The sequence below is a fragment of the Semicossyphus pulcher genome, unplaced genomic scaffold, assembly GCF_022749685.1.
Source record: "Semicossyphus pulcher isolate SPU_LCO1_2020_fin unplaced genomic scaffold, fSemPul1.0.p SCAF_10, whole genome shotgun sequence".
Classification (NCBI taxonomy): Eukaryota; Metazoa; Chordata; class Actinopteri; order Labriformes; family Labridae; genus Semicossyphus; species Semicossyphus pulcher.
The window spans coordinates 27,679,852-27,704,468 of record NW_027211604.1 but is presented as its reverse complement, the minus strand read 5'-3'; the positions used below and the strand labels follow the sequence as shown (position 1 = coordinate 27,704,468).

Here is a 24,617-nt window from a genome sequence, read left to right as displayed (position 1 = left end):
ATAGTGTGAAAGGCGCAAATTCCTCACTAACAGTAACATTAGCTAGTTATTAAATGGTAACATTAGCCAGCTGAGGATAATGTTGACTAGCTAATGTGAATGATTAAATGCTAACCTTTACTTTCTGATTGGTTATACAATATTTTGAATATTTTGAAATAAAGCCCACGTTCCACTTCCCATTGTCTTTTCAGCTGCTGATCAACCAGGAGGTGCTTAAATTATTTTTTAAAGTATTGATTTATCAGATTACATATGTCTATACAATTTTCAAACCTGGAGTGCAGGAGTATGACATTATAACAGCATTTGAGCTGCCCACTCTGACTGTGGCGTAGGAGAAAAATGGCAGTCGTGTTAATATGGTGAATTCTTAAGGCTGCTCTGAATGACTAATATGTGTCTCGCATCGATAAAGAAATAAAAAGACAATATTTGAAGGATTGACTTTTGCTACCTAAACCCTTGAAATATTGTCATCAGATTATTTTACATGAGCTGGAAGCAACCACATGGAACAAACTAAATCAAAGGGGAAATACTATCAACTGTTGGTTCTCAAAAGTGATGAAATGAAGCAGAAACTAAATTAAACAAGAACAGCTAGTATTACACAGGAGAGTAGCCTACGTGATGGGTGGGATGTTTTAAACTCTTATCTGAAGCAAACAAAATGTTTGCATAGTTAATCTCCATCATGTCCATGCAGGCACAATGTACTCGACTCCTTACCTCATGTTACCCCTACCACCCCTCCACTCCTGCTCTCAACACAACACTTCTCATCCTGTCCTTCTTAATGGGGCTGTTCATGTTGAGACACTTGCAGGAATGTTTTATTGCCCCATCATGCATCTTTCCCACTCATTACCTTAAATTGACAGTTTCAGGAAATAACCAAATAGTCCATAACAACTCTTCATCAGAGCAGAGCCGGAGTGGAAGGAAAGCCTGGAGTTGATGCTTCTCTGCAGGAGAATAAAGGAATCATGGAAGGTGCACTGGTTGTGATGATTGTTGTGTTTGTAGCACACGGTGGAGCTGTGCCACTAACCTCACCCAGCCAAGAGGAGCTCTCTAAAGCCCAGGTAAACATGAGGCGTTGCTGTTGCTAAAATGTTGAGCTGTTTGCTAATGTTATGTAACCTGTAAGGAAGGGAAGTGCAATAGTTTTTTTTTCTGTGATTCTGTAAGACCTGTGATTCTGTAAGATCCATCCTCTTTCGACAAAGACATACATAAGGTAACATAAGTTCAACTTTTTTTCCAACAGGAAATATATAAACACTACCCACTTTAAGAATATTCTTTTCTGAATACTACTTCTGATGCTTCTTTTGCCATTAAATATAAGATTTACAGTATAAAAAAAAACAATTACAACAATCTAAATTTAGATTTAAAGGTATGTATACCATATTTTTCTTCAGAAAGGAAAAACACCTCCCCATGCATTCTTTGAAATCTGCATCTAAACATCATTAAACACTAAGTCTGGAGGTGTGCACACTGCTTTGCATGCGATATTGCACCCTTGGTGCAGCATTGAAAAGAAAATGTTTAAAGATCAAATGGTTTTGTTTTGTAGGTTAACAGAAATCTTTCAGAGGACATTTCTTAGTGGCATTTTCAATAAACATGGTGCTTTTCTAAAAGAGAAAAATAGACTTTTCTCAGGGTTTATTTTCAGATATGCCGTAATTACATTGTATTTTATGACAACTAATGGCCTAAGATGGTATGTACCAGCATTTGAAAAAGTAAAGTAGAAAAATAATATATATATAGTTACTATAGTATTAAAAATCTGGAGTTCCAGTAGTGTCATGCATTATTATTTATGAAGAGAACAAGTGTACACTGTAAAGCCACCGATTTCTGCAGGTTTCTGCCGTAGGGAGGAAAATAAAACCCTTCACTACACAATGATACCTTACATGTCCAAATAAGGCGACTCTTCACCAGTCCGGGGTGTGCGAAGATTCAATTGCTTATTGGTTTCTCAGAAAAGGAAGTAGACTTGCCTAATAAGGAAGGAGGAAAGGAAACTTGACTAAAGTAATTAATATAATCCTTAAGATTTCAGGACTAAATTGGCAGACAGGGGGCAGCAAATGCTCCATGGACTGCTAATTTGTTTGAAATACAAACAGAGGAGCAACTGGTGGCTGTCATAACAGCACAACCAAACAGACACACATTGTTTTGAAGTCAGTCAATAATTGGACTTTTTCCATCACGCCGGGAGCAATGGACATCTGTTTTTATGATAAGCACGAGCGAGTAGTTTTCCACACAAAAGTGCAGTAAGCAGAGCTTAAGCTTGCTGAGAAGTTGGAAATGTTCAGCCTTTGGTTTGACACATTTAACTGTCTGTTCCTAACTGCTTCATTATTACTGAAATATTTAAAACTGATCCACTCTCATAAAAGTGTTGTCTTTTTATCGAAGCATTTTTGATGAAAAATAATTCTTAGAGCTGAGAGTTCAGTTGCGTGCACAAGATTATTATCATGTGCAGACCAATTACTATCTTGTGCACACACAATGATTGTGCACAAAATATGTCTATGTGGAAACAAGTTCATATCCACTCCAGCAAAGTCATGACAGACCTGCGCTTAGTGCTTAGCGCTGTTGCCCCGCAGCTAGAAGGTCAAAGTGGGCCTTTCTGTGCGGAGTTTGCATATCCGGGTACTCCTGCTTCCTCCCTCAGTCCAAAGACATGCCCGACAGATTCATTGGGGACTCAAAATTGCCAGTAGGTGTGAATGTGAGCGTGAAAGGTTGCCTTGTCTCTATGTTTCAGCCCTGTGATTGACTTGTGATCAGTCCAGGTGTAACAACGCCTCTCGGCCAATGCCCCCCTCCCCCACCCCCGCAACCCTGAACAGGATAAGCGGTATAGATAATGGATGGAAAGAATTATTTTCATTATCTAGGATGCCTAAAGCCAACAGGCAAAAGAGCTGACAATCCTTTCATCTGTTCGTCGTTGTACGTTTTTTGTATGTTTTCAATTACATACATATTGATATGCTTTCAGTTTTAAGGTGGAAATTCAAGGTGGAGTTCTCTATTACACTGTGGCTGTGAACACACCCGCAGTAGGCCGTGGGGCACCAACGCCACCAACGTGGGCATTTTTAGCTATAGAGGCATACATGAGGGTACATTGTCTCACCTGTGTGAGGAATGTGCAGAGGCCAACTGTTTTCCAGCATGTATCATTTATACACTGGAAGGGAACCCAGAGGGCATTTTTTTATCAATGACAGGGGCATCCATGAGGACACATTCACAGCTTTTTTTTCAGACATAGGGACACTGAGATTGCACAACAAACAAATGAGTATTGTTGATGTCTTTTTTTCTCCGTTCAGGCCTACCTGTCTCATTTCTTCTCTGAGGTGGGGGTCAGTGCCCCCGACAGTGTCTGGCGTAGTTCTCTGGATGATTTCGACGATACTCTGAGAAAAATGCAGCAGTTCTTTGGGCTGGAGGTGACGGGGCAGCTGGACTCCAACACCATGGAAGTGATGGCTCGGCCACGCTGTGGTATCACAGATGTGGCCAGTTACAGCCATTTTGACGGTCGACCCAAGTGGGACAAGACTGTGGTCACATACAGGTACTACACCAGATCTCCATGTCAGAAGACAGTCCAAAAGTCTGGGAATGTTCTTTGGTTAACTGTTTTTACTCTCACATCTGCATAGGATAACTCAATACACTCCAGACATGACTCAAAGTGACGTGGATGCCACCTTAGCCAAGGCTCTGAAGGTGTACAGTGACGTCATTCCTCTGGATTTCAAGCAGATCAACAGCGGCACGGCTGACATGATGATCAAGTTCAATGGTCAAGGTAATGCAGTGCCATCAGTTGAGAAAATGTTTAAAAATCTAATTGAACTAAAACTCTTCTCAACTCGTCTCAAAACCAGACCATGGAGATTTCGCTCCATTCGATGGGCAGGGTGGGGTCTTGGCCCACGCTTTCTCCCCGGGAGCAGGCCGTGGAGGAGACGCCCATTTTGATGAGGACGAAGACTGGACTCTCACCTCGTCAGGTACTGGCATTAAAGGCAAATGTGATATTTTTAAACCTGTGTCCTATTTTTGTAAATGACTAATAAGTACAAAAAAGCTTTGGAATTGCTCCAGTATTGCTTCACGTAGCAGCTCAATAAAAGCCGATATTGGCAGCAACATTATCCCTGGGGGTAAATGCACCACATCAGTCAGTCCAATAAAAGTGCTTCTTTTCTTACAGGTTAAGGATGTAATTTCAAATGTTTAACGGAGAAGTTCCGTATTTTTAAACCTTGGCCCTATTTTGTACAAAATGACTCACAGGAACAAAAACTTCATTCATCTCATCGATGGCCTCCCCCGTAGCTGCGATACGGCAAGGGATTGACTCTTTAAAAAAAGGACGATCTTTGTCGGGATCATTTCCATAATGTTGTCGGACACCTGGAGTAACAATCTGAGCCTGTCAGTGGCAAAAACAAGCACTTTTAGTGGACGTATTTTCATTGGGCGCAATTGCCCAGGATTATGTTGCAGTCATTACGGCCTTTTCGCGGCTACGGCGGAGGCTATCTACTGGACCAATTCCAATAGTTTTTGTTCCTATGAATCCTTTCAACACCCAAATTTGTTACAATATGGCCCAAGTTTAAAAATACCTTCTCTTTCAGCAACGTTACAGAAAGGGATCCTAAGGAAATATATTTTTTTTTACTAATGTGAGTTTAACGAATGTGTTTAATTGCTATAAACTGTTTACTGTCTAAACCAATGACCTCTATAAAGATGGACGATGCATCTCCACCTCCTCTCATTGGACAAAAATGAAACCGGAATACCCCCTGGAAGCTGATGCTGCCATCTTGCGCATTTTGAGCCAGAGTCTGTGCAGTACAGATCGCCTGGCGGAGCTGCAGTATTGACGTCGCGCCTCTTCCTCTACCCAAAACACACATTTACTTTGACAAAAAAAACATTAAAGATCCATCTTGTGTTGGTCTGAAGCAGATATGGAAAGTTCCTCCTCTACTCTGCTACTCGGGAACAGAACGCTGCAGGAGCCCGATTTGTCAACAGAGCTGTCAAACATGAGGTCACACCCCCATTTAATAGCATCAAATAACTAATTAAAACACATAATCAGCATGATAAGAACTAACTATAATGACAGAAACCATGTTTGAGAAAAAAAATGTTGACATGTATTTTGATTTTATAGTTTGACTCATGTCCCATCTGTTAACATGGAGGAGGCGGGCTTTATGACCTATACTGCAGCCTGTCAGCAGGGGGCGATAGAGAGGGTTTGGCTTCACTTTTAGGGAGCTGTCATGTCCATCTTTTTTTTTTTACAGTCTATGATGTTAACAATTGCAATCATGTTCAAGCTTATGCTTGTTTGTTATGTTGTTTAGCTGAGCTTATCTACGGGATCTTTGGCTTATAATGTGCTGAAAATGAGCCTACACAATCCACATGAAGATTTTTTTGTTTGTTTTTCAGGTTGTTGCTTGGCAAATCAGCCACTGATGACACATCACTGTATTGAAACCTCAAAGCCTTTTTCTTTTGCACTGATCAGGGGTACTGAAAAAAAAGTACTGAGAGGTGTGGCAACACGATAACAGAGTAAAAAAAAACCCTGCTGCTTCTGGTGAAAAAAAGCATCTTATCTCATCAAAACTGTCTACATCTGAAGGGGAAAACAATCCAAGCCTGCAGTGGCAAAATAGAAATCTTAAGTGGACGTACCTTGATTGGGGTCTTTTGCCCCAAAGGTTTCATTGCAGCAATTACAGCCTGAGCAAGTGAAGTGAAAGTAACAGAAGTGAAGTGAAACTTTTTGTACCAATCAGTCATTCAGGATCCAAGATAAATAAGACATATTGACTAGGTTTAAAATACTGTAAATCCCCCTTTGAGGAACCTTTGATATTGAGATGATTTAATTCAACCGCTGACTCCGTACCCACAGTAACTGTATCAGTGTGTATCTACAGGATCAAATCTGTTATTGGTGGCAGCCCACGAGTTTGGACATGCACTGGGACTATCCCACTCTAAGGACAAAGCTGCTCTGATGTTTCCCAACTACCAGTACGTGGACACTGAGAGCTACAAGCTGCCGGATGATGACAGACAGGGAGTCCAGGCTATCTATGGTAAGAGCTAATGTTAACTGAGAGACTGAATGACCTCTCCTACAGATACTCAAAGATCTTCTTTTGTGTCCCAAAGGAGTCAGAGAAACATCAGTCCCACCAACGACCAAACCCGACACAGATCCACAGCCCACCAAAGCACCGGTCCCAAAACCACAACCAGATCCTGAGCCCACAGCAGAACCTGATGAACCAGACGGGTGCAGCAGGTACCTGATCTTTGATGCTGCAACCTCCAACAATGGCATCCTTTACTTCTTCAAAGACAGGTGAGACATGTGTGGACCTTTTCTGTTTTTTAAACTTAATCTCATAGAATCTTATATATATATATATATACAGAAAAAACATTAAAAAATGGAAACATTGGACAAAACATGGAAAAGTTTTCCTTTAAAAAAAGAGAGAAAAGGGAGATACACATATAAAACACAAAGAGATCCATACAAGGAAGGGCATTTCGATAAAATACAGGTCTAGAAAAAAATAAGAGACCACTGCAAAAATATGTTTTTCTCTGGTTCTACGATTTATATGTTTGTGTAAAATGAACTTTTGTTTTATTGTTTTCAACATTTCTTCTAATTCCAAATAAAATATTCTCATTCAGGTCTTTTTTTTGCAGAAAATGTCGACTAATTAAGATGTCCAAAAGATGCAAAAAAGATGTTTTTCAGACCTTGAATAATGCAAAGAAAACAAGTTCATGTTCATGTTTAAACAACAGAATACTAATGTTTTAACTTAGCTGTCATGCATCTCTGCATGCTCTCCACCAGTCTGTCACAGTGCTGTTAGGCGACGTTAGGCCGCTCTTGAGGCAGCTCGTCTTTGATCGATGGCTTGTGACCATCCATCTTCCACATTCAGGAGGTTTTAATGGGGGTCAGATCTGGATTGGGCTGGCCAAGACATGTAGAGAGAGATGCTGATTTAAGGAACATTTAGAGTGGGCTCTTAATTTTTTGTATACGATTTTAGTTTCCCAAATATGAAAAAAAGACTTGAATTTAAAAAAAAAAGAAAAATTGAAAAAGAGAAATTGAACTGATTAGTTGTTGAAATAATCATATTCATAGCAATCACTAAACAAACTCAAAGCCCCCTTCCAGTGAAAATCAATCAAATCAAATCAAGGGGGGAATTTACTAAGAATGAATTGCGGCTCCTGATAGCTCCATAAATTGTGCATTATTTGTCCCCTCTATCTGCTCCGTCTAAAGGTCCAATTCACAAAGCAAACTGCACTGATGATGTGCAAGCGCAAACACGACCATAAAGTTCAGCAGATCTTTGACAGGACTCAAAAAAAGGACCCAAGAGCACGACTCAAAATTCAGAAAAATCAAAAGGTTTATTTTAACAAAGGAAGTCCACGAAAATTCCAAAGAAACACAAAGTACAACATAAAATCGCTGCTAAGCAGGAAAACTAAGATCAGGTTGAGAAAAACACAAAATCACAGCAATGCTGGAAAAAAGGCTTGACCAAAGTACAAACAAAAAATCACAGCTAAGCTGGAACTAAAGACCAGAGCAAAGACCACACTAATATGAACAAAGCTTACTTGGACAAGAGGGATCAGGACGAGACTAGAGACAAGACGATCTGACACAGGACACAGGTAGACACAGACTTAAAATACATGAGGAAATGGGAAACAGGTGGACACAATCAGGGGTGGAGCAGACAATCACACTGACGAGGAAACACCAGGGCAGGAAATAAAGTTTCTGAAACGAGAGAGGACAGTTACTACAAAATAAAAGCGGACATGGCAAACATGGAAGACAGGACTAAAAACATAAGACTTAACATAACCGACGAGACATGACAATCTTTGCAGTTTGCGCTTGTTTTGTGTCTGATTGTGGAGAGAATCTGTCTGCACCTCCGCTCTCTGCTGCGGGATGCTGTGCCCTCAGGCATTACCTGAGATCCACACTGACGGATCTCAACTCCATGCACAGATCAATGATGAGCAGGGAGAAGATGGGGCAGCTCTTTAACAGTTTATTGTAAAGTCCAGACTCAACAGGTGTTTAGTAGTTTAACTGTCTGTAACGCAGCTTCATTTTTTAAATGAGCAGCTCATCCATATAATAATAGTCTGTGCTGGGGTCAAGCCTTGCACAGCCCCAGACTGATGAATAATAATAATAATGACAATATATTATTAACAGATTGTTTTTACAGACAAATGTTTGCACTGCAGCGCACTTTGAGGTGCATTCAACCTTCTGCGTGTGCTTGGAGAAAGAGGCGGAGTCTTTTTGTCATTTAGCAGGCGCAAAAGCTGCTCAATCCTTTAGTGAATTCCCCCCTAAGTGTTTAACCTTGTAAACATGTGGTGTTCCTCAAGACATATCAGGGACAACATGAGCAGTCATCTCCATGGCTGGGCCTGTCTGCTTTTAAACTGCAGTGTACCAAGGACAGGCTGAACAACACGTTTTCAGACTGGCAGGTTTGAGACGTCACAAACCTAAGGAGCCAATCCCGTTAATGGACGGGGTGATGCTATGCATATCATTATGTGTAACCTATGGCAACCACTTCGGCGATGCGCGAGCCAGCTGTAACCGTCATCGTAATGTTTGCAAACTCACTACTGACTGCTAACAATAATGTTACTACAACTAATTACTACATTTCAAACTAGCTAAGTTTTAACAAGATGCCACTAAACGATGGCAGAGACGTGTTTGGTTTTCGTGACAAAGGGGGCGGTTGTAAATGTGGATAGTGGGCGGGGACTCTGCAGATTGGGGAATTTTTAATGAGATTGAAGTAGGAGATGCCTTGGGAGGATTTTTACAACGTATTTTGCAGAAAAAAACTATCAGACACAATTTATTATTTCAAGCAGAGCATTTTATACGTCTTTAAACATGACTGGAGCTGGTCTATTAAAAAAACACAACAGATAGAAAGTATTTTGTGTAATTCCATTCTTAACTAAGGCCCTTTTGTTTTGTGCTGCTTGTTTAGTTTGATGAGTATTTTACAAAAGACGTTTGGATTAAGATTCAGAAACAGTTGATTCATATTAGTTCCTTATTGAGCTATGGATGCTTTTTTTTTTACCCAACAACATAAGGTGTTTTTTATTATCTGAGGACAGCGCTAATCCAGAACTCGCAACAAAATGTTTAATGGTGTGAGTATAAATAACTTTTGAGTGACTAGCTTATTTTGGATATGAGTCCACAGACTTGTAACATATCCACATTAGAAAAACAAATGTAACTGGTCCTCTCTTCATTATTACAGAATCTCCATGAAAATTATTTTGCGTGAATCCAAAGATTCTGGTGTTGGAGTCGAATTGTTTTGCACTATTGTTTTTTAATTTGGTCATTTAAGTTTCACAGAAACATGTTGCTCCATTAGAGCAGTCATGTTAAAGTTTAAATGCACACGTTCTGCTTTTTATTTTAATACATGGCTGCTGTTATATTGTCATAAAAATGTTTGTTTCTTTGTCAGACATTTCTGGAAGAAGAGCAGCTCCTGGGACGGCATCAGTACGAAGAAGATTGAGTCTGTGTGGCCTGGAATAAAAAAAGTTGATGCTGCTTATGAGTACAAGACGGACAATACTGTCATTTTATTTGAAGGTACAAAAGAAGTTACTTAGTTTATAATCCAGAAAAGGCTTTTTGTGAGTTAAAAAGTAAATGATGTGACGAGTTCAGAGCATTACCATTATATCTAACAACAATTAATACTGAGCTGATTTGGGCCCATAGGCTCAGTCTCAAAGATCTCATATCTGTCGCTCTCTATAAGGAACATAACTCTTTCTTTCCATGTCACAGGGGATCATTACTGGGGGATCAGAGGAAACACTATCCTACCAGGTTATCCCAAACCTCTCAGTGACTTCGGCTTGCCTGGATCTGTTACCAAGGTGGATGCTGCTGTCCATGTGTCATTCATCAGCAGAACCCTCCTCTTTGTGAGGGGCAAATACTGGAGGTGAGTCGTCTCAGTCGTCACAAACATCTAAGCACAATCAAAATATAGAAAGACACCACATACTGATAAACACACCCACGTATTACTCACACAGCTACAATGAAAGGATGGGCAGGATGGACGACGGGTTCCCAAAAACCATTTCCACAGAGCTCAGTGGGGTCGGCTACAGCGTGGATGCTGTTTTTCAGAACGGGGGTGAGGAAAGGTCAAAGGTTAATAACAACGCAGCTTATACATTTCTGTTCGGCGTGATAACGTTGATGCTTGTCTGTTTTCAGGTTATCTGTACTTTTCATCTGGATTCAGACAGACCGAGTACGACTACAACCGCAGACGAGTGATTCGCACGCTGTTGAACAATGGATGGATGGATTGTAATTGAATAAACAAAGACCACATCCACTGACAAATACACAAACAGGCATACACACATAACGACACAATAACAGCTACTCCACTAACTGATCCTGTGTAGCTTGAGGGGCTTTTCTCTCCAATTCTACTTAGAAATAGAATACTTGACAAAGAAACATCTAATGAAACACTCTAATAATCTTATAGGCAACAAAAACTTGTTATTAATAATTTACTTCTTCATGCATCAATCACCAATCATGATATGATAACTCTTTTAAAAGTGCAAATAATCAAGATGAGTTTGAATGCTTCGTAATTATAATTAGTTATGAGTTTGTGGATCGTAGACTGTAAAAGAGGAGCGGATGTAGCCAACTTGACGTCACCCAAGCCTGGAGTTTGACATTTTGGCCCCCAACATGTTTGTTTTGGGCACAGAAGCGACCTATTTTGACGAAGGGGTGAGCACGCCTCTGTCCTGATTGAAAGGTCAACATGAGAGCTTTTTGTCACAGAGAAGCCAACCCTTAAAGAACACCCTGCTTTATCGTCTATTTGACTTTAAAAACACATTTAGTGACGAAACCAGTGATTGAGACCATATACTAATGAGGAAAAGGTTTATTGGGGTAATAAATCAACTGAGTGGGACGCTCATTTTCTGATAGAATTACATCGAATCAGACTTCATTTCAGCAGCGCCAAGATCGAAAAGTGGCTGATGGTGGGGCCTGCGGCATGAGCCGATCGCTAGACTGGTGTGGCGATCCCCTCAGTGTTAAAAGCTGTGAATGACAAGGAGTTAAAAAAAATCTATTAATAGTGCCCCCTCCTGAACGCAGTGATTGAGTTAAACTTCATCAGGTGTTATCAATACTTGCAGTCCAACGTCTACGTCAGTCATAAATATGCCGGGAAAAAAAGCCTATGTATGCTACGTTGAAAGCAACACATTAGCCATTCAAAGTATTTCCTCCAGGCGGGGGTTTCTATGATGTATTCTGTATTCTGCTATCAATTATTCTGACTAGCTGCGGTGGCTAGGCTAACAATAATTTTGTTAGCTGAGATAATCTTCGCTTCGGATACGGCTATGAAATTACTTTGTCATCCTGGAGGTGGTAGTAAACCATACCTTTAATATGCATGAAAGAGCAACATTTACTTTCCTTTATTTACACCACTATGTGACACTTACGTGCACTTTTTTGGCACTTGCTGACTTTGATAAGGCAACTGCTGTGTGATTTAACTTGTTAAGGTCATTTATCATTCCAGCAAAACCTCAGTGGAGGGCACATGGTAATTTTGACTTTAGGCAATTTAAGCTATGTGTGGGTATAGACTTTCTTTTTTTTTTCACTGTACAGGAGCTGTCATTAAAGCGAAACACAATAATAAAACATATAAAATACCAGACTGAGCCTAAGTTATCCACATACCTGAACTGCAGCACTAGTGGTTACAAACCTCTATTTCTTTACCTACAAAACCAGATATGTCCAGTTCCAGTGGGGTCATGACAAATGTTGAAAATGAGAACATCAGGTTTAGAATCCGTTTCATTGGCCAGATATTTGTGGTTTGACTCAGGTTTACATTGCTCTCAGTGTACCTTCCATCCATCATCTATAAATCTTTTGAAGCTGTACAGGCTAAAATACGTTATACAATTATAGAGAATACCTATCAGAATTTAAGACAATAAGACAAGTGCAATAATGAGTGCACAGGGTGCTATCATGAATCAGATAATGTAAGTTATTGCATGTGGCTGTCAGTGATTATATATTTTCATTATATTTCTGTTTGATTATATCTATATTTTTATGATAAAAACACGGTAAATATTAACAAAGATAATTAATTGTATAATTTTCAGGTTCACTGATTATTTTTGTTACAATGTTACAATATAATTTTAATGCAGACGGTTGTCTTTATTTGTTTGTTGTTATATTTTGAAGATAAGTGTCCAGTCAGTTGATATAAAACCATTACAAAACACGTACTGTGATTTCATCAGTAAAACTACAATAACCATAATGCCCAGCGAACGATGACGTCAGGGGAGCACACCTCTCACTGTGATTGGCTGATGTATTTATCTCCCCGCTGCATGGCTGAAGGTGAAGCGGCTGTTTGTGTGTGAGTCACAGTCCTGTCTGCCATCCAAAATGTCTTCCAGTGGACTTTTAAACATGCACGCTCAGATCTGTAAACGCCTGGTAAGTCAGGGAGTTTAAAATGTTGGTTTTGGATTTCTGCTTTATCGTAATATTGGAAAGGAATGCTAGTTTTTATCAACACTGTGGCTGTCTGGAACACAAGGCCCTGGTTAACTTAAAGCAGCACAGCTAACCCGAATGTGTCTGCGAAGCGTCCTTGATAAAAGTAATTCAGCAACCTGAGAACACCTGAGAACTGCTGCAGGTGTTTAAGTGAAGGTATCCCATATCACACAACTAACTAACATACGTTTTTCTAAACGGTTTAATAACAAGGTCAACAACGAGTGGAATGATAACAATGACAACAACAGTGGCTAACTAAAATATAGAATAAGAAAAATAAGAAAAAGCGTAATGTGACAGGTACATCAGACTTTACATAACACGACACCGAGCTGAAATGGCTAGCTGTTTTTTCCCCTGTGTCTTCATCATGTAACTAATGCTACCTGCATGTGTCTGCTCTAACTGTTAGCATAACATTAGCACACTTATTTCTGATGCTTCTCTCCTAGCTTGAACTAAAAGCTGGAGAAAGGCATACTAAATTGAAAAGATAGAATGACATAAGGGTTTTTTCATGCATCAAAAGGATGAATGATCCATAGTCACATCAACTATGCAGGACCCTTGCAAGAATGCTTAGGTTTCTCATTTAAACTCCTTATAGGTCCTGTTTTCGTGCATATTGTTTTATAATGAGGTATAATGAACCTTTTTTAAATATACTTTTACATATGTTTTACTTCTATTTTACATTTACCCAATTCAGTACTAGGGATGCACGATATTGGATTTTTGGACAACCCTTTTTGCCCATTTCGATACCGATATATGAGGCACATGTGTTTTTTTTCTCCACCTAATTGCAGAGAACATCAAGTCTCCCCTGTAGTGGAATTGATATCATGCTTACTCTTATTGTAGTGGCCCAATAGCAGGTGCAGAAATAACATAATACAGGGCTTTTTAAAATGTACACATTCACTGGGCAATATAAGAAAAGTACTTAAACTTGTATGTAACATTTTCTTTAAAATAAAACTGTAATAATCATCAAGCTTTTCAGGGAATCATTGAGCATTTAGGCATAATTAAAGCGTTGCTTTATCAGCGGAAAATAGCAGCAGACAATGACATATAAGCTGATGTCAATATGTTATTTTCAAGCCATAATCTGCAGATACTGATAACACATCGATAATATCGTGCATCCCTATTCTATACATATTTTTCGAAAATATTGGATTATTTTAGTGTATAATGCATATGTGTATTCTACTTCATTTTTAAATCTATGACTGCATTTACATGTGCACAAGTATCCTGATTATGATTATGTTTTTGTAGTATCTGGGTTGTGTGTTATGTTGTAAACGTCATATCCTGGTATCAGAAATCTGTCCTTGTCCTCCTTTTTGTTAAACCTGGATGTGCTATCCGGGTCAATAAAAAAAGAACAAAATGACAGAGATAGTGTGAAATCAAAACACAGCTGCACACTGAGGATCAGAAACCTTCATACTGTCACGATCATGTATACAGGGAGATAAATAACAAGGTCTCTCATGATCCATGTAAACATCACACCCCGAAGAAGATCAGATCCTAGATAAGGCTCAAAACGGGTACTTATGAGGATGAGATTCTGCCGCAATGTGATCAATAAAGTATTTCTGATTGTGATTATCCCTCTTCTCTAGGCTCACAAGTACCTCTCAAGAACATACACATCTCGCCCTTCTCTCAATGTAAGTATGGCCACAGATACTTCGAAGTCTTCACAGTTAAATGTCAGGACTACACACTGAAATGCAGATTTTTAATGCATGTTGTTTTAGGAAGTCGTCATCGTCAGCGCAGTCCGCACTCCAATGGGCTCCTTCAAAGGCAGCCTGGCAGCAGTACCAGCCACCAAACTGGGCTCCATTGCCATCAAGGGAGCCATAGACAAAGCAGGTACATTCAGATGGTTCAGTCTGATCAGAGAAAAGTATTTTTCTCCATTTAGGACGAAATCTAACATGATTATCAGCATCTCCTCAAAACGTGTTAATACATATCACATAGCTCAGCTAATATTTCACAAATGACCTGGCTTTTATGGTCTTCTCGGTTTGCTGCATGAAGGAGAGGATAGCTGTGTTTATTCAGTGAGTTTTCTTTGTTTCATGTGCGCAGGAATCGCTCCTGAAGACGTGAAGGAAGTCTACATGGGAAATGTGCTTCAGGCAGGAGAGGGACAGGCACCTACAAGACAGGCCTTACTTGGAGCAGGTAGGAGCACACATTTGTATTTTTGTCTTAATTTTAAACTTTCTAAACTGCTAATTAAAAACAACAATGCTTTTTTCAATGACCTGGCAAAAAGAGGAAAAAAGGTTAATGTTCTTTTTAACCAAACTGGTTAGAACTTTGGTACTTTTGATACTATCAAAAGTGGTATCCGAAAATAATTGAAGTATTGATACTTTTGACAACCCTTGCACCTACACACCTGCACACGTAATGCACACAGGTACAGAAAGCATGATTGCAATTTCCTTTTTATCTATAGCTGACAGCTGGAGCCAAACATCCTACATGCATGACCCAGGCTACAAAATCTAAAAACCAAAAGCCTGCAGCTGCAAAGGGACACAGCTTGAACAGTGCTTTTCTTGTATTTGTAATACAAACTTAATACTGTGGTTGACTTGTGCACGACTGACATAAAAGTATAACTGAGGTTTGTTGTTCTGGAGCCTAATATTCATTAATTCCTCTCACTGTATCTTTAGGCTTGACCCTTGGCACTCCAGCAACAACCATCAACAAAGTCTGTGCCTCCGGGATGAAGTCCATCATGCTGGCAGCTCAGAGTCTGATGTGTGGACACCAGGTAGCTCTAGCATTTCGTACAGTCTTGAACTTCTGCTCATTATAAGCTGCTTAAGTTTACAGTGACAATGCAAAGTCAGTGTACGTATAAAAACACAAATCTATGGCCTGAACAGATACTGGAAACTTTGTTATGACCAATAACAAGCTTTGTTTATGATAAGATGTTTGATAACTGGAAAACCTTAACAGTTTGGTCACCATTAACTCGTCCTTTAGACTTGAAACTACTCATATTTCAGTTCATTGACAGAATGGCGTTGGTAAACAAATCACATGAAACACAGAAAACATGACTTTTCATACACATTATAACGGAAACTTAGGTCCATTGTCAGACCAACAACCGACAATAAACTGAAGGTGTCACTGTCGATAAGTGTACGGCTGTCTTTGTGTGATTTCAGGATGTGATGGTGGCAGGAGGCATGGAGAGCATGTCCAACGTACCGTACGTGATGTCCAGAGATACTCCGTCCTACGGAGGAGTGAAGATGGAGGACCTCATCGTCAAGGACGGACTCACTGATGTCTACAACAAATTCCACATGGTGACTATCAGCCACATCTTAAGTATAGCCTTGGAAATCTGTAAACATGAGACATCTTTTATTAATTCTACTTAAAGTGTCTCGTGCTTCTGTAACTACATGGATTTCCCATTGACAAATAGGAGTTATGTTTAGACCTGGTGTAGTGTTTGATAATGGAATCACATGCAAAGTGGTTTATCATTATTGGAGGTATTTTTTTAGGATATTTAAATTTGGGCTGGGTGATGTGTTATCAGGCTTTGGCTGTCCTGTGTATCTCACACTGCCACACACTTAATATGCCTCTGTTTGAGATGCTGGGATAAATATGTTGTGTTGCTGCTTTAGTTGCCTAAACCTTGGGAAGCAGACAGTTGTTTGTTCAAGGTGGGATGCTGCAATACTGGCAAACCGGCAGACAACTGAGGGGCCTTTACTGGGAGCATCTCCTTACTTTTTAAAGGGCTAGCACGCGCTGCTATTTTGACATTTTACTCATGCCTTATTAAGAACCATAAGAGCTACGGAAAGCAGTAGCTGCTAGGAAAGCATGATTAACTTATTTAAAGTTAAAATCATTTTCAATTTTAAACATTGTCCTAACAGTCAAATGCCCTCTCTTCCTCCTTGTGTAATTTTTCATCCCTTTACGTAAAAGTGTAATTTCATCTGTTTCATATTCGACCTCTCTTCTGTTTTTTGTTTTATTGTCTCCAACAGGGAAACTGTGCAGAGAACACAGCAAAGAACAGCAGCATCACCAGAGAGGAGCAGGACGCGTACGCCATCGGCTCATACAGCCGCAGCAAGGCAGCGTACGAGGCTGGTGTGCTGGCCAAGGAGATCGTACCAGTGAGCATTCCCCAGAGAGGTACATGAGGACAGTCCGGGTCCAGTGACGTCGTCATTCAGTAACTTTACAAAGGACTGCATCTCTGATGTTGGCTTTGTTTTGTAGGCAAACCTGACGTGGTCGTGTCCGAGGACGAGGAGTGGAGGAAGGTCGACTTCAGCAAAGTTCCCAAACTGAGGGCAGTGTTTCAGAAAGAGAACGGTAATCAAAGAGTTCACTTTACTGACACTCATTCAGACGTTCATAACATGAAGCCTTTTTTGTCTGAGTTAGCTGATTTGTTTTGTTTATAATAATCTTACTTTAATTTTGTTATACAAAATGCTAATACTACTAGACTTGTTCTGTTCTGCTGCTAATTAACTTTGAGTTGTAATCACATGTTCACTCTCTGTTGTTGGCAAAAGTAACTTAGTCAATTAAAGTAATGATAATAGTTGCTTAAAGAAGCTTTTGTATTTTAATGTACATTTAGTTCTGATTGGTCATTTGCTTTTTTTAGGCACAGTGACAGCAGCTAACGCCAGCACACTGAACGACGGGGCAGCAGCTCTGGTCTTAATGACAGCAGACGCTGCAAAGAGACTCAACGTCACTCCACTGGCCAGGGTTGTGTGTAAGCTTTACACAAACACACACATGCACACACACTGAGCTTTTCTTGCAGAGCTTAACTGAAATTGAGGTTTTAACACACGGCAGTCCTGAAGATGAAAACAAGACTGTTGGTCTTCATTTTTTCAACAAGTTAATTACCAGAGAGGTTTGTATCCAGATGAAAGCAATGATGGTTTTGTTGGTAAAGTTGGATGTATGTGTAGGCTACATGCAAAATCAATTTCTGCACTCAAGTACAAAAGAGCTCCTCAGGTTAATGTTAAAACGGACCGATATACATTGATTTTAACACAAGAACTAAAATGAACAATCTTTAACCACAGACACAATTCAGTGGGACACGTTCTCTCAACGAACTGTACGCTGATGAAGTTTACTCTTTTATTGTTTAATATTAATAATAATATCAAATCAATATTTTAATCACATTTAAAAAAACAAAAAAAAGACTTTACTGTATCTGTCAGGTTAATATAAAACAGGCACTTGGTTGTGTATCTCCTGTTTTCAAATAATTGAAGCTTTATTAGTTTTTGTTAAATTGTTGGATTAACATATTTTATTTTATTAGCTTTTGCAGATGCAGCTGTTGCACCCATTGACTTCCCCATTGCTCCTGCATTTGCTGTACCAAAGGTGAGTATCTGCACGTTACTGAAGGTGTTATTTTTTTATTTTTTATAATCAAAATACGTTTTTGGTGATACAAAGTGATTAATGGTTTAAGCCTTTGGGCTTTCTCTCTAACTGTGCTGAAAAAATTAAAGCTGCAGTGTTTCAAACTTTGCAAGCACAGCGACATCTGGTGGCTTGGTAAAAATTAACCCTGACAGACTGGGGCCTGAAGCGTAACACAACCCGGCTGATTTCAATAGTTTGTCTAATGTGTGTGCAGCAAATGTTAAACAACCCTCCAGGTTAATTTTGAATCTGCCATACGTATATTCTATTTAAATGCTGCATTTTATGTCGATCTTTTAGAACAATATGTCACAGTTAAATAATAAATGAATATATTGTCCAAAATGCCAGTGTGTGCTTGTGTATTTTTACATGATGGCTGTTAACATTTGCACAGAGCCCATAGAAGTCAGGTTGCCACTAAGCCATGCATTTTGCTTACAGGGGTGAACGATCAGACACTGAATATTATCAGGCAGGTTTGGACAAAACCCACAGTTATCAAAGATTTTTAATCTGTATAAGCCCTAATACCGATCCTGGGATAGATTTGGGTCATCGCTAGTTAATGGCACTTTTTGGAGTAATATGGCCTCTTTAAATAAATTACATTAAAATTGTATAAACCCATGAAATAAAGTTGTTTTAGCAGGACAGTGAATGTGCCAAGGTTTATCAAATGTCTGGTTCTTGTTAAAGAATGTTATAACCCAGGCTTGATTAGAAGTGTGGTTAAAAACTGTGGAAATCTGATATATTTTCTTTGTTAGAGTCCAAATGAATAAAAAAAAAACGACGTACCAAAATCACAAAAGATATGTTCTGTCTTGATCCACTCTCAGCGCTGTTAGTTCAGTTCTGTGAAGACCTTCTAACACTTTCACCGTGTCTGTCTGTCAGGTCCTGGACGCTGCAGGGCTAAAGAAGGAGGATATCGACATGTGGGAGATCAACGAGGCCTTCAGCGTGGTCGTCCTGGCGAACATCAAGATGTTGGACATTGACCCTGCAAAAGTCAACGTCAACGGGGGAGCTGTGTCTCTGGGACACCCCATCGGGTAAGCAGCTGAGAGGGACTCATACAGACCAGCTGGTCTTTGTTTTTGGAATGATGTCATTCAAGTTCTCCGTCGCTACGACAGATTTCCGTCAATTTCCTAATTGTAATGATGTTTGTGGTCGGTGTCAGTCGGACGGAAGAAGAGAAATTGAGGGGAAGGAGGCTTAGTGACATGACTTCACCTGTAAATCGCAGTTTTTACTGTCAACCAGGTCATTAACGTGAATCGTGAGTTGTACTCCCTATCTGTGGCATTTCAGTTTGCCAGTCATTACTTTCATCTCCTCTGCCACGTGATGTCCGATTAAGATATTCCACTCTCAGCGATGAAGCCTTTATTTTGTTAGTGAGCATTAGCATACATGGCTGTTGTCATGTCTGAACTTGTCATGTTTGTAAACCACAGTGCGACACTTTATTCGCGCCGGCCAAAGTGAAATACAGGAGCATGATTGTCTGTCCATGACAGTCTGCAACGTTACAGGTTTAAATACCTGCAGCCCGAGCAAATAATCACGCAGTGCGCTGCTACGGGAAACACTAAAGGACTGAGGAACATACTTCAACATGACAGGTGAAACAACACAGCAACAACTGTCTCACAGAGCAACATAATATAAATAACGATAATTCTGGACTGTTTGACGCCACCTTCCTGATGTGTAATACTAGTTTAACTAGCACTAGCTTACTGTTGATTGGTGCAAAGCAGCTTTGCAATGTACATGAGTATACAGTCTGTACTAACATGTAACCTACTTGGGTTGGTCTATTTTCCTTCTCTGTAGTTTTACTCAACTTCATCTCAAAGGCATAAATGTTCCGTTTTACTCCCCTTCATTTATATGAACTCTTTATTTCTTCTAAAGTTCCTTTTCAGATTAATGATACAAATGATCATGAATAAATGATGATATTGTGCTAATTTATCTTTATTTGTTGCTAGGGGAATACACAGGGCAGAATGTGAAGTAATTAATTAAATGTATATAAATGAATTAAAATGAATTCCAGTGTTACCAGCTGCAACAATAATGTGATGTCCACATTAATGCATCAATAATAATAAAATAATAAATGTTAGGCTGAAATGTGTCGTTTTACATAAAAACTACTTTTTCCTTAAGTAAAAGTACAAAAGAGCAAACTATATTTTTGGATCTTAAGTAATTGTTAATGCAGGACTCACTCTTGTAGGAGAGTATTCCTACACTGATAACTGAATCTCAAAACGCTCTGAAAGGCTTCATTTGCATACTTCAATCATGAATGAATTTTTTTCTTCTGGGGGAGAATAGCCCCAGACCCCCTACCTATATTTTATATTGTATAGTTGCAGTTTCTAGGACACATGAAAGCAGTCACGAGTAATGTCATATCTGTTGCACTAGTTTCACTAGAAAAATACTACCACATAGTTTTATCCAGGAAGGAATCAGCTGAGATGAGGAAGTGATGGCTGCTGTTCCAAAAATCCTCCACGTCTTCTTTTCGTATGTGTCGCCATTTTTCAGTCTGATCCAGTACACTGAACGAGACAAAAGAATCAGACAAACTGACAAAATTTTAAGAAGCTATCTTTGTTATCCCTGTGGACATCAAAGCAGTTACAATCTGACAATGTCAGCAGATATTAAACTGCTGTATCACTTCTTAAAGCCTTTCAGCTGAGAAGTTTCTAGGTTTTGCGTATTATTTAAATATAGTGTGTTGTTATTTTTTTAGTATATAATCCCTATGAAAACAGATCTCCTGCTGGAGGTAGTAGAAGATCCTTGTTTGCATAATTCTGTCTGAATTTATCTAAAACATAAGCTCATATAAATAAAGCCTTATTTTTAGTTTTGCAGCATCATTAAATTTATGTTCTCAGATGACATAATTTTGTTACATAGTGTGCGATGTTAACGCAAAATGGTAGAAGGCAGCCATGTTACCACCGCAGGAGATTGTTGTTGGGATAATCCTGTTGAAATGGATCCAAATAGAAACACTTTTAGTGTAGCATCCAGTCGAAATGAGCCGGGACTGATGCCTTTTATTGACCGTAGTTGAACTTCTTACATTGTGACCAATGTAAGAGCTAAAATAGAAATTAAACAAACACAAGACACAGTTAAAGTCAAGCTCTGTTAGCATCATAAAGTCACAAAACACAGTGGAATTGCTTGCCGCAAATAAATGCATTAAACATAGGCTACCTTGTTGCCACTCTCGTCGGAGCTAACCTTTTTCGTATCCTGTCTCTGTTTATCTTCGTATTTTGTTTCTTTCCTCGTGTTCTCTGTTACCTTTCCGTTTACAACCGTATAGTCTTTCTCACCACTTACTCCTTGGTTACATGCAAAACATTTTTCAGGATGAAGTTCCTGTGACAGCAGGAAGTATAAAAAAAGAAAGAGAAAAAAAGCCTTAGAAAACATAAATTTCACAGATCAAAAGCACACTGTTAGGGGGTCATTTACATATAGCTAGAGCAGGAGTTAAACAAGTCACAAAACTTGCAGCACCTTTTAGTTCGTACAGATTTAAGGAATACGAAGCATTTAAAGATACTTCCAATTTAAAAATACATCCAACTTACAAACTCAGAAAGATTTTTGTTTGGCTATGTAAGCACTGAAAAATGTTTGTACTATGACCAGGTGATTCTAAAACAGGCTAAAGAGGCTTTTCAGGCAGTTATTTTTAAAATAGCTGATTTTTATGTGAAAGAAGTTTAAACAAAAAGACGTAAAGGAAATTTGAAAGATTTAGTTCATGCTTTCTCAAAGAGTGTGATGAAGGCCTGAATGTTTATTTTTTTATAATTAAAGTTAATTTTGGCCCCTTATCCAGACGAGGGCATTAATAATCATAAAAATCAGTTATTGAAAAAAACATCGGCATCGGCAAAATTGTTGTTTTAAACATCGGCCCTGATTCTCAATCAGTGCATCCCTAATCAGCGTATGCACTGTGTCTGTTGCAGATGAAAATAACTCCAATAGCTTTTTTAGTGTTAAGAAATATATTTTTCTTGTTTCTACATTTAGAATAGTTTAAGATCAATATCCTGTTTGTATGTTTTAATTAATGTAACATTACAATTGCTATATCAGTTATATGGTTTATTGACTTGTGTAACCTTGTATCTCGGGTTGTACAGATTTATGTATGAAGCGTTTAAAAATCCTCCAGTTATACAATTGCAATAAGAAAAAAAAACCAGTGTATGCAGTAGCGATCTAATGTTTTTGTAGAGGCAGATTATCATTATATGCCTTTTAAATATTGATGTGTATCCAATTATGTTTTGGATTGTAATTCATACTTTATTTTCTCTCCTCTTTCAGGATGTCTGGAGCGAGGATTGTGGGTCACATGGTTCACAACCTGCAGTCAGGACAGTACGGGCTGGCAGGCATCTGCAACGGAGGCGGAGGAGCTTCGTCTATTCTCATCCAGAAACTGTAGAAACCTGACTGACACTTTTCTCCCCCTGAAACACTTGTTATTCGTCTGTGTGTTGACTAGCTGTTGGCTCCAAATGATTAAGACCTCTGTACACTCTTTTTACTGTGAATGACCTGTTACATCTTTAATGCCAGTGGCCTTACTCAAACAGCAAAGTAGGACTTGTCATTATGACACCAGAGTTTAAACACTCCTTTGTTTGAAACATTGTGTAAAAAAAAAAAGAATTAATATTTAACTCTGATTGAAGTGGTTAAATAAATAGTTTTTATGAAAGCACTTGATGATGTGGTGTGACTTTGGGCTTGACATTTATTAAAGGTTTGACCTACAATAATTCAAAGTTCACGACAGGTAAACTGCTTTGGTTTGATATTTATATTTGTTGGGGGGGAAAAAATAAAGTTTTTGTTATCTATTCTTAAAAGTAATAATAATGTGCTGCTGTCACTGTAATTATCAAGTTGGCCACTGGATGCTACAATTGTCTCTTTAATGTGAAGTGCACTCAGTCATGCTGCAGTAGATAACGTGTCAGAGCTAAACTTTATGATGCTCATATCAGGGCTCCTTTTTTTGCATACATGCAAAGCATCACAAATTACCAATCAGGCTTGTCTGAGCGTTAATGATTCATGCAGTGATGAAGGTATCAGGAAAGTAAACCCTTTTTACATTGCTGCATTATTCATGATTTCCATTCACAGTGAAAAACGTAATTATTTATCTCTCCTCCACCCATCTTTGGTTTTACTTTATTAAAGAGACTAAAATACAGTATGGCGAGAACAGTAATGTAATATTACTGTTTCAATATGTTTAGGGAAAATAATATATGAATAAAAAAACACTGGTTAGTTTAGCTCTCTGAGCAGAGATGTTCGACAGTGAAACGTAGCAGTGTGGAATCAGTGACCTGAACTGGTAAATACAAGTTTCATGAGGGCAAATGAAATAAAGCCAGGCAACATAATAACAAACAGAATATAGTATGCATGTTTACAGCTGGATTTAAGACAATTTCTTATCTTAATAAAAATATCCGTATACCTAATAGTACATTGATTTTAAAATGTGGTCTGAAAATCCTCAGAAGTCTGCAAATATGAAAAAAAAAGAAAATTTGTAAAATCATTTTGAAAATGTGGAGTAACCCCTTCATATTGCCTTCACAAAGCAGAAGAAGGAGAAGAATTAATCCCCAAGGGGAAATTTAAAATTTTCACTCTTACTACACACACATAGGCCTGAAATACACACATGCACAAACAGGATTCTACAGACATGCATTAATGGAGAGATGTCAGAGTGAGGGCCCCGAGCAGTCGGGGGATTCAGTGCCTTGCTCAAGGATACCTCAGCAGTGCTCAGGAAATGACACAGCACCTCTCCAGCTACCAGCCCCAATTTCCACGCTCGGTCCATACCGGGACTTGAACCGGCCACGCAAGTCCCTACAGACTGAGCTACTGTCTACCCCAAATTTCACAAGATTTATGGTTATATCTTCCAAAATAATTCTGACGTTAGTAATTGGGAGGACAGCCGGTTTTGTTGCGGGTTTATCAACTGAGGATTTGAGAACATTTCTTAAATTTGGGCCTGCCTCTTCAAAATAGAGGTCCTTTCAGCTTAGTGTGGGTGTCCACATTAACCAAGAAACAATGTGTAAATTGTAACGTGTTGCCAGGAAAGATGCAGTTTCAGGATTGAATATATCAAAACTTGGGAAGACGGGGTGCCCCGAATAAAGGCCTAGTGCACAAA

General features: G+C 39.0%; 2 protein-coding genes across 2 annotated transcripts; both read left to right on the top strand.

Moving 5' to 3' along the window:
• Positions 1-833: 833 nt before the first annotated feature.
• On the top strand, positions 834-12,307 carry mmp30 (matrix metallopeptidase 30). Its single transcript, XM_069672877.1, has 10 exons — positions 834-1,088; positions 3,384-3,631; positions 3,720-3,868; positions 3,948-4,073; positions 6,036-6,197; positions 6,274-6,466; positions 9,687-9,817; positions 10,019-10,178; positions 10,273-10,376; positions 10,460-12,307. Exons 1-10 carry the CDS (start codon positions 990-992, stop codon positions 10,561-10,563), a joined length of 1,476 nt encoding a protein of 491 aa, XP_069528978.1. The 5' UTR covers positions 834-989; the 3' UTR covers positions 10,564-12,307.
• Positions 12,308-12,665: 358 nt separating this feature from the next.
• Positions 12,666-23,077, top strand: acat1 (acetyl-CoA acetyltransferase 1). The gene is made up of 12 exons (XM_069670653.1): positions 12,666-12,766; positions 14,473-14,520; positions 14,611-14,728; positions 14,951-15,046; positions 15,550-15,650; positions 16,057-16,200; positions 16,903-17,053; positions 17,141-17,236; positions 17,538-17,651; positions 18,225-18,289; positions 19,235-19,392; positions 22,730-23,077. Exons 1-12 carry the CDS (start codon positions 12,716-12,718, stop codon positions 22,848-22,850), a joined length of 1,263 nt encoding a protein of 420 aa, XP_069526754.1. The 5' UTR covers positions 12,666-12,715; the 3' UTR covers positions 22,851-23,077.
• The last annotated feature ends 1,540 nt before the right edge of the window (positions 23,078-24,617 follow it).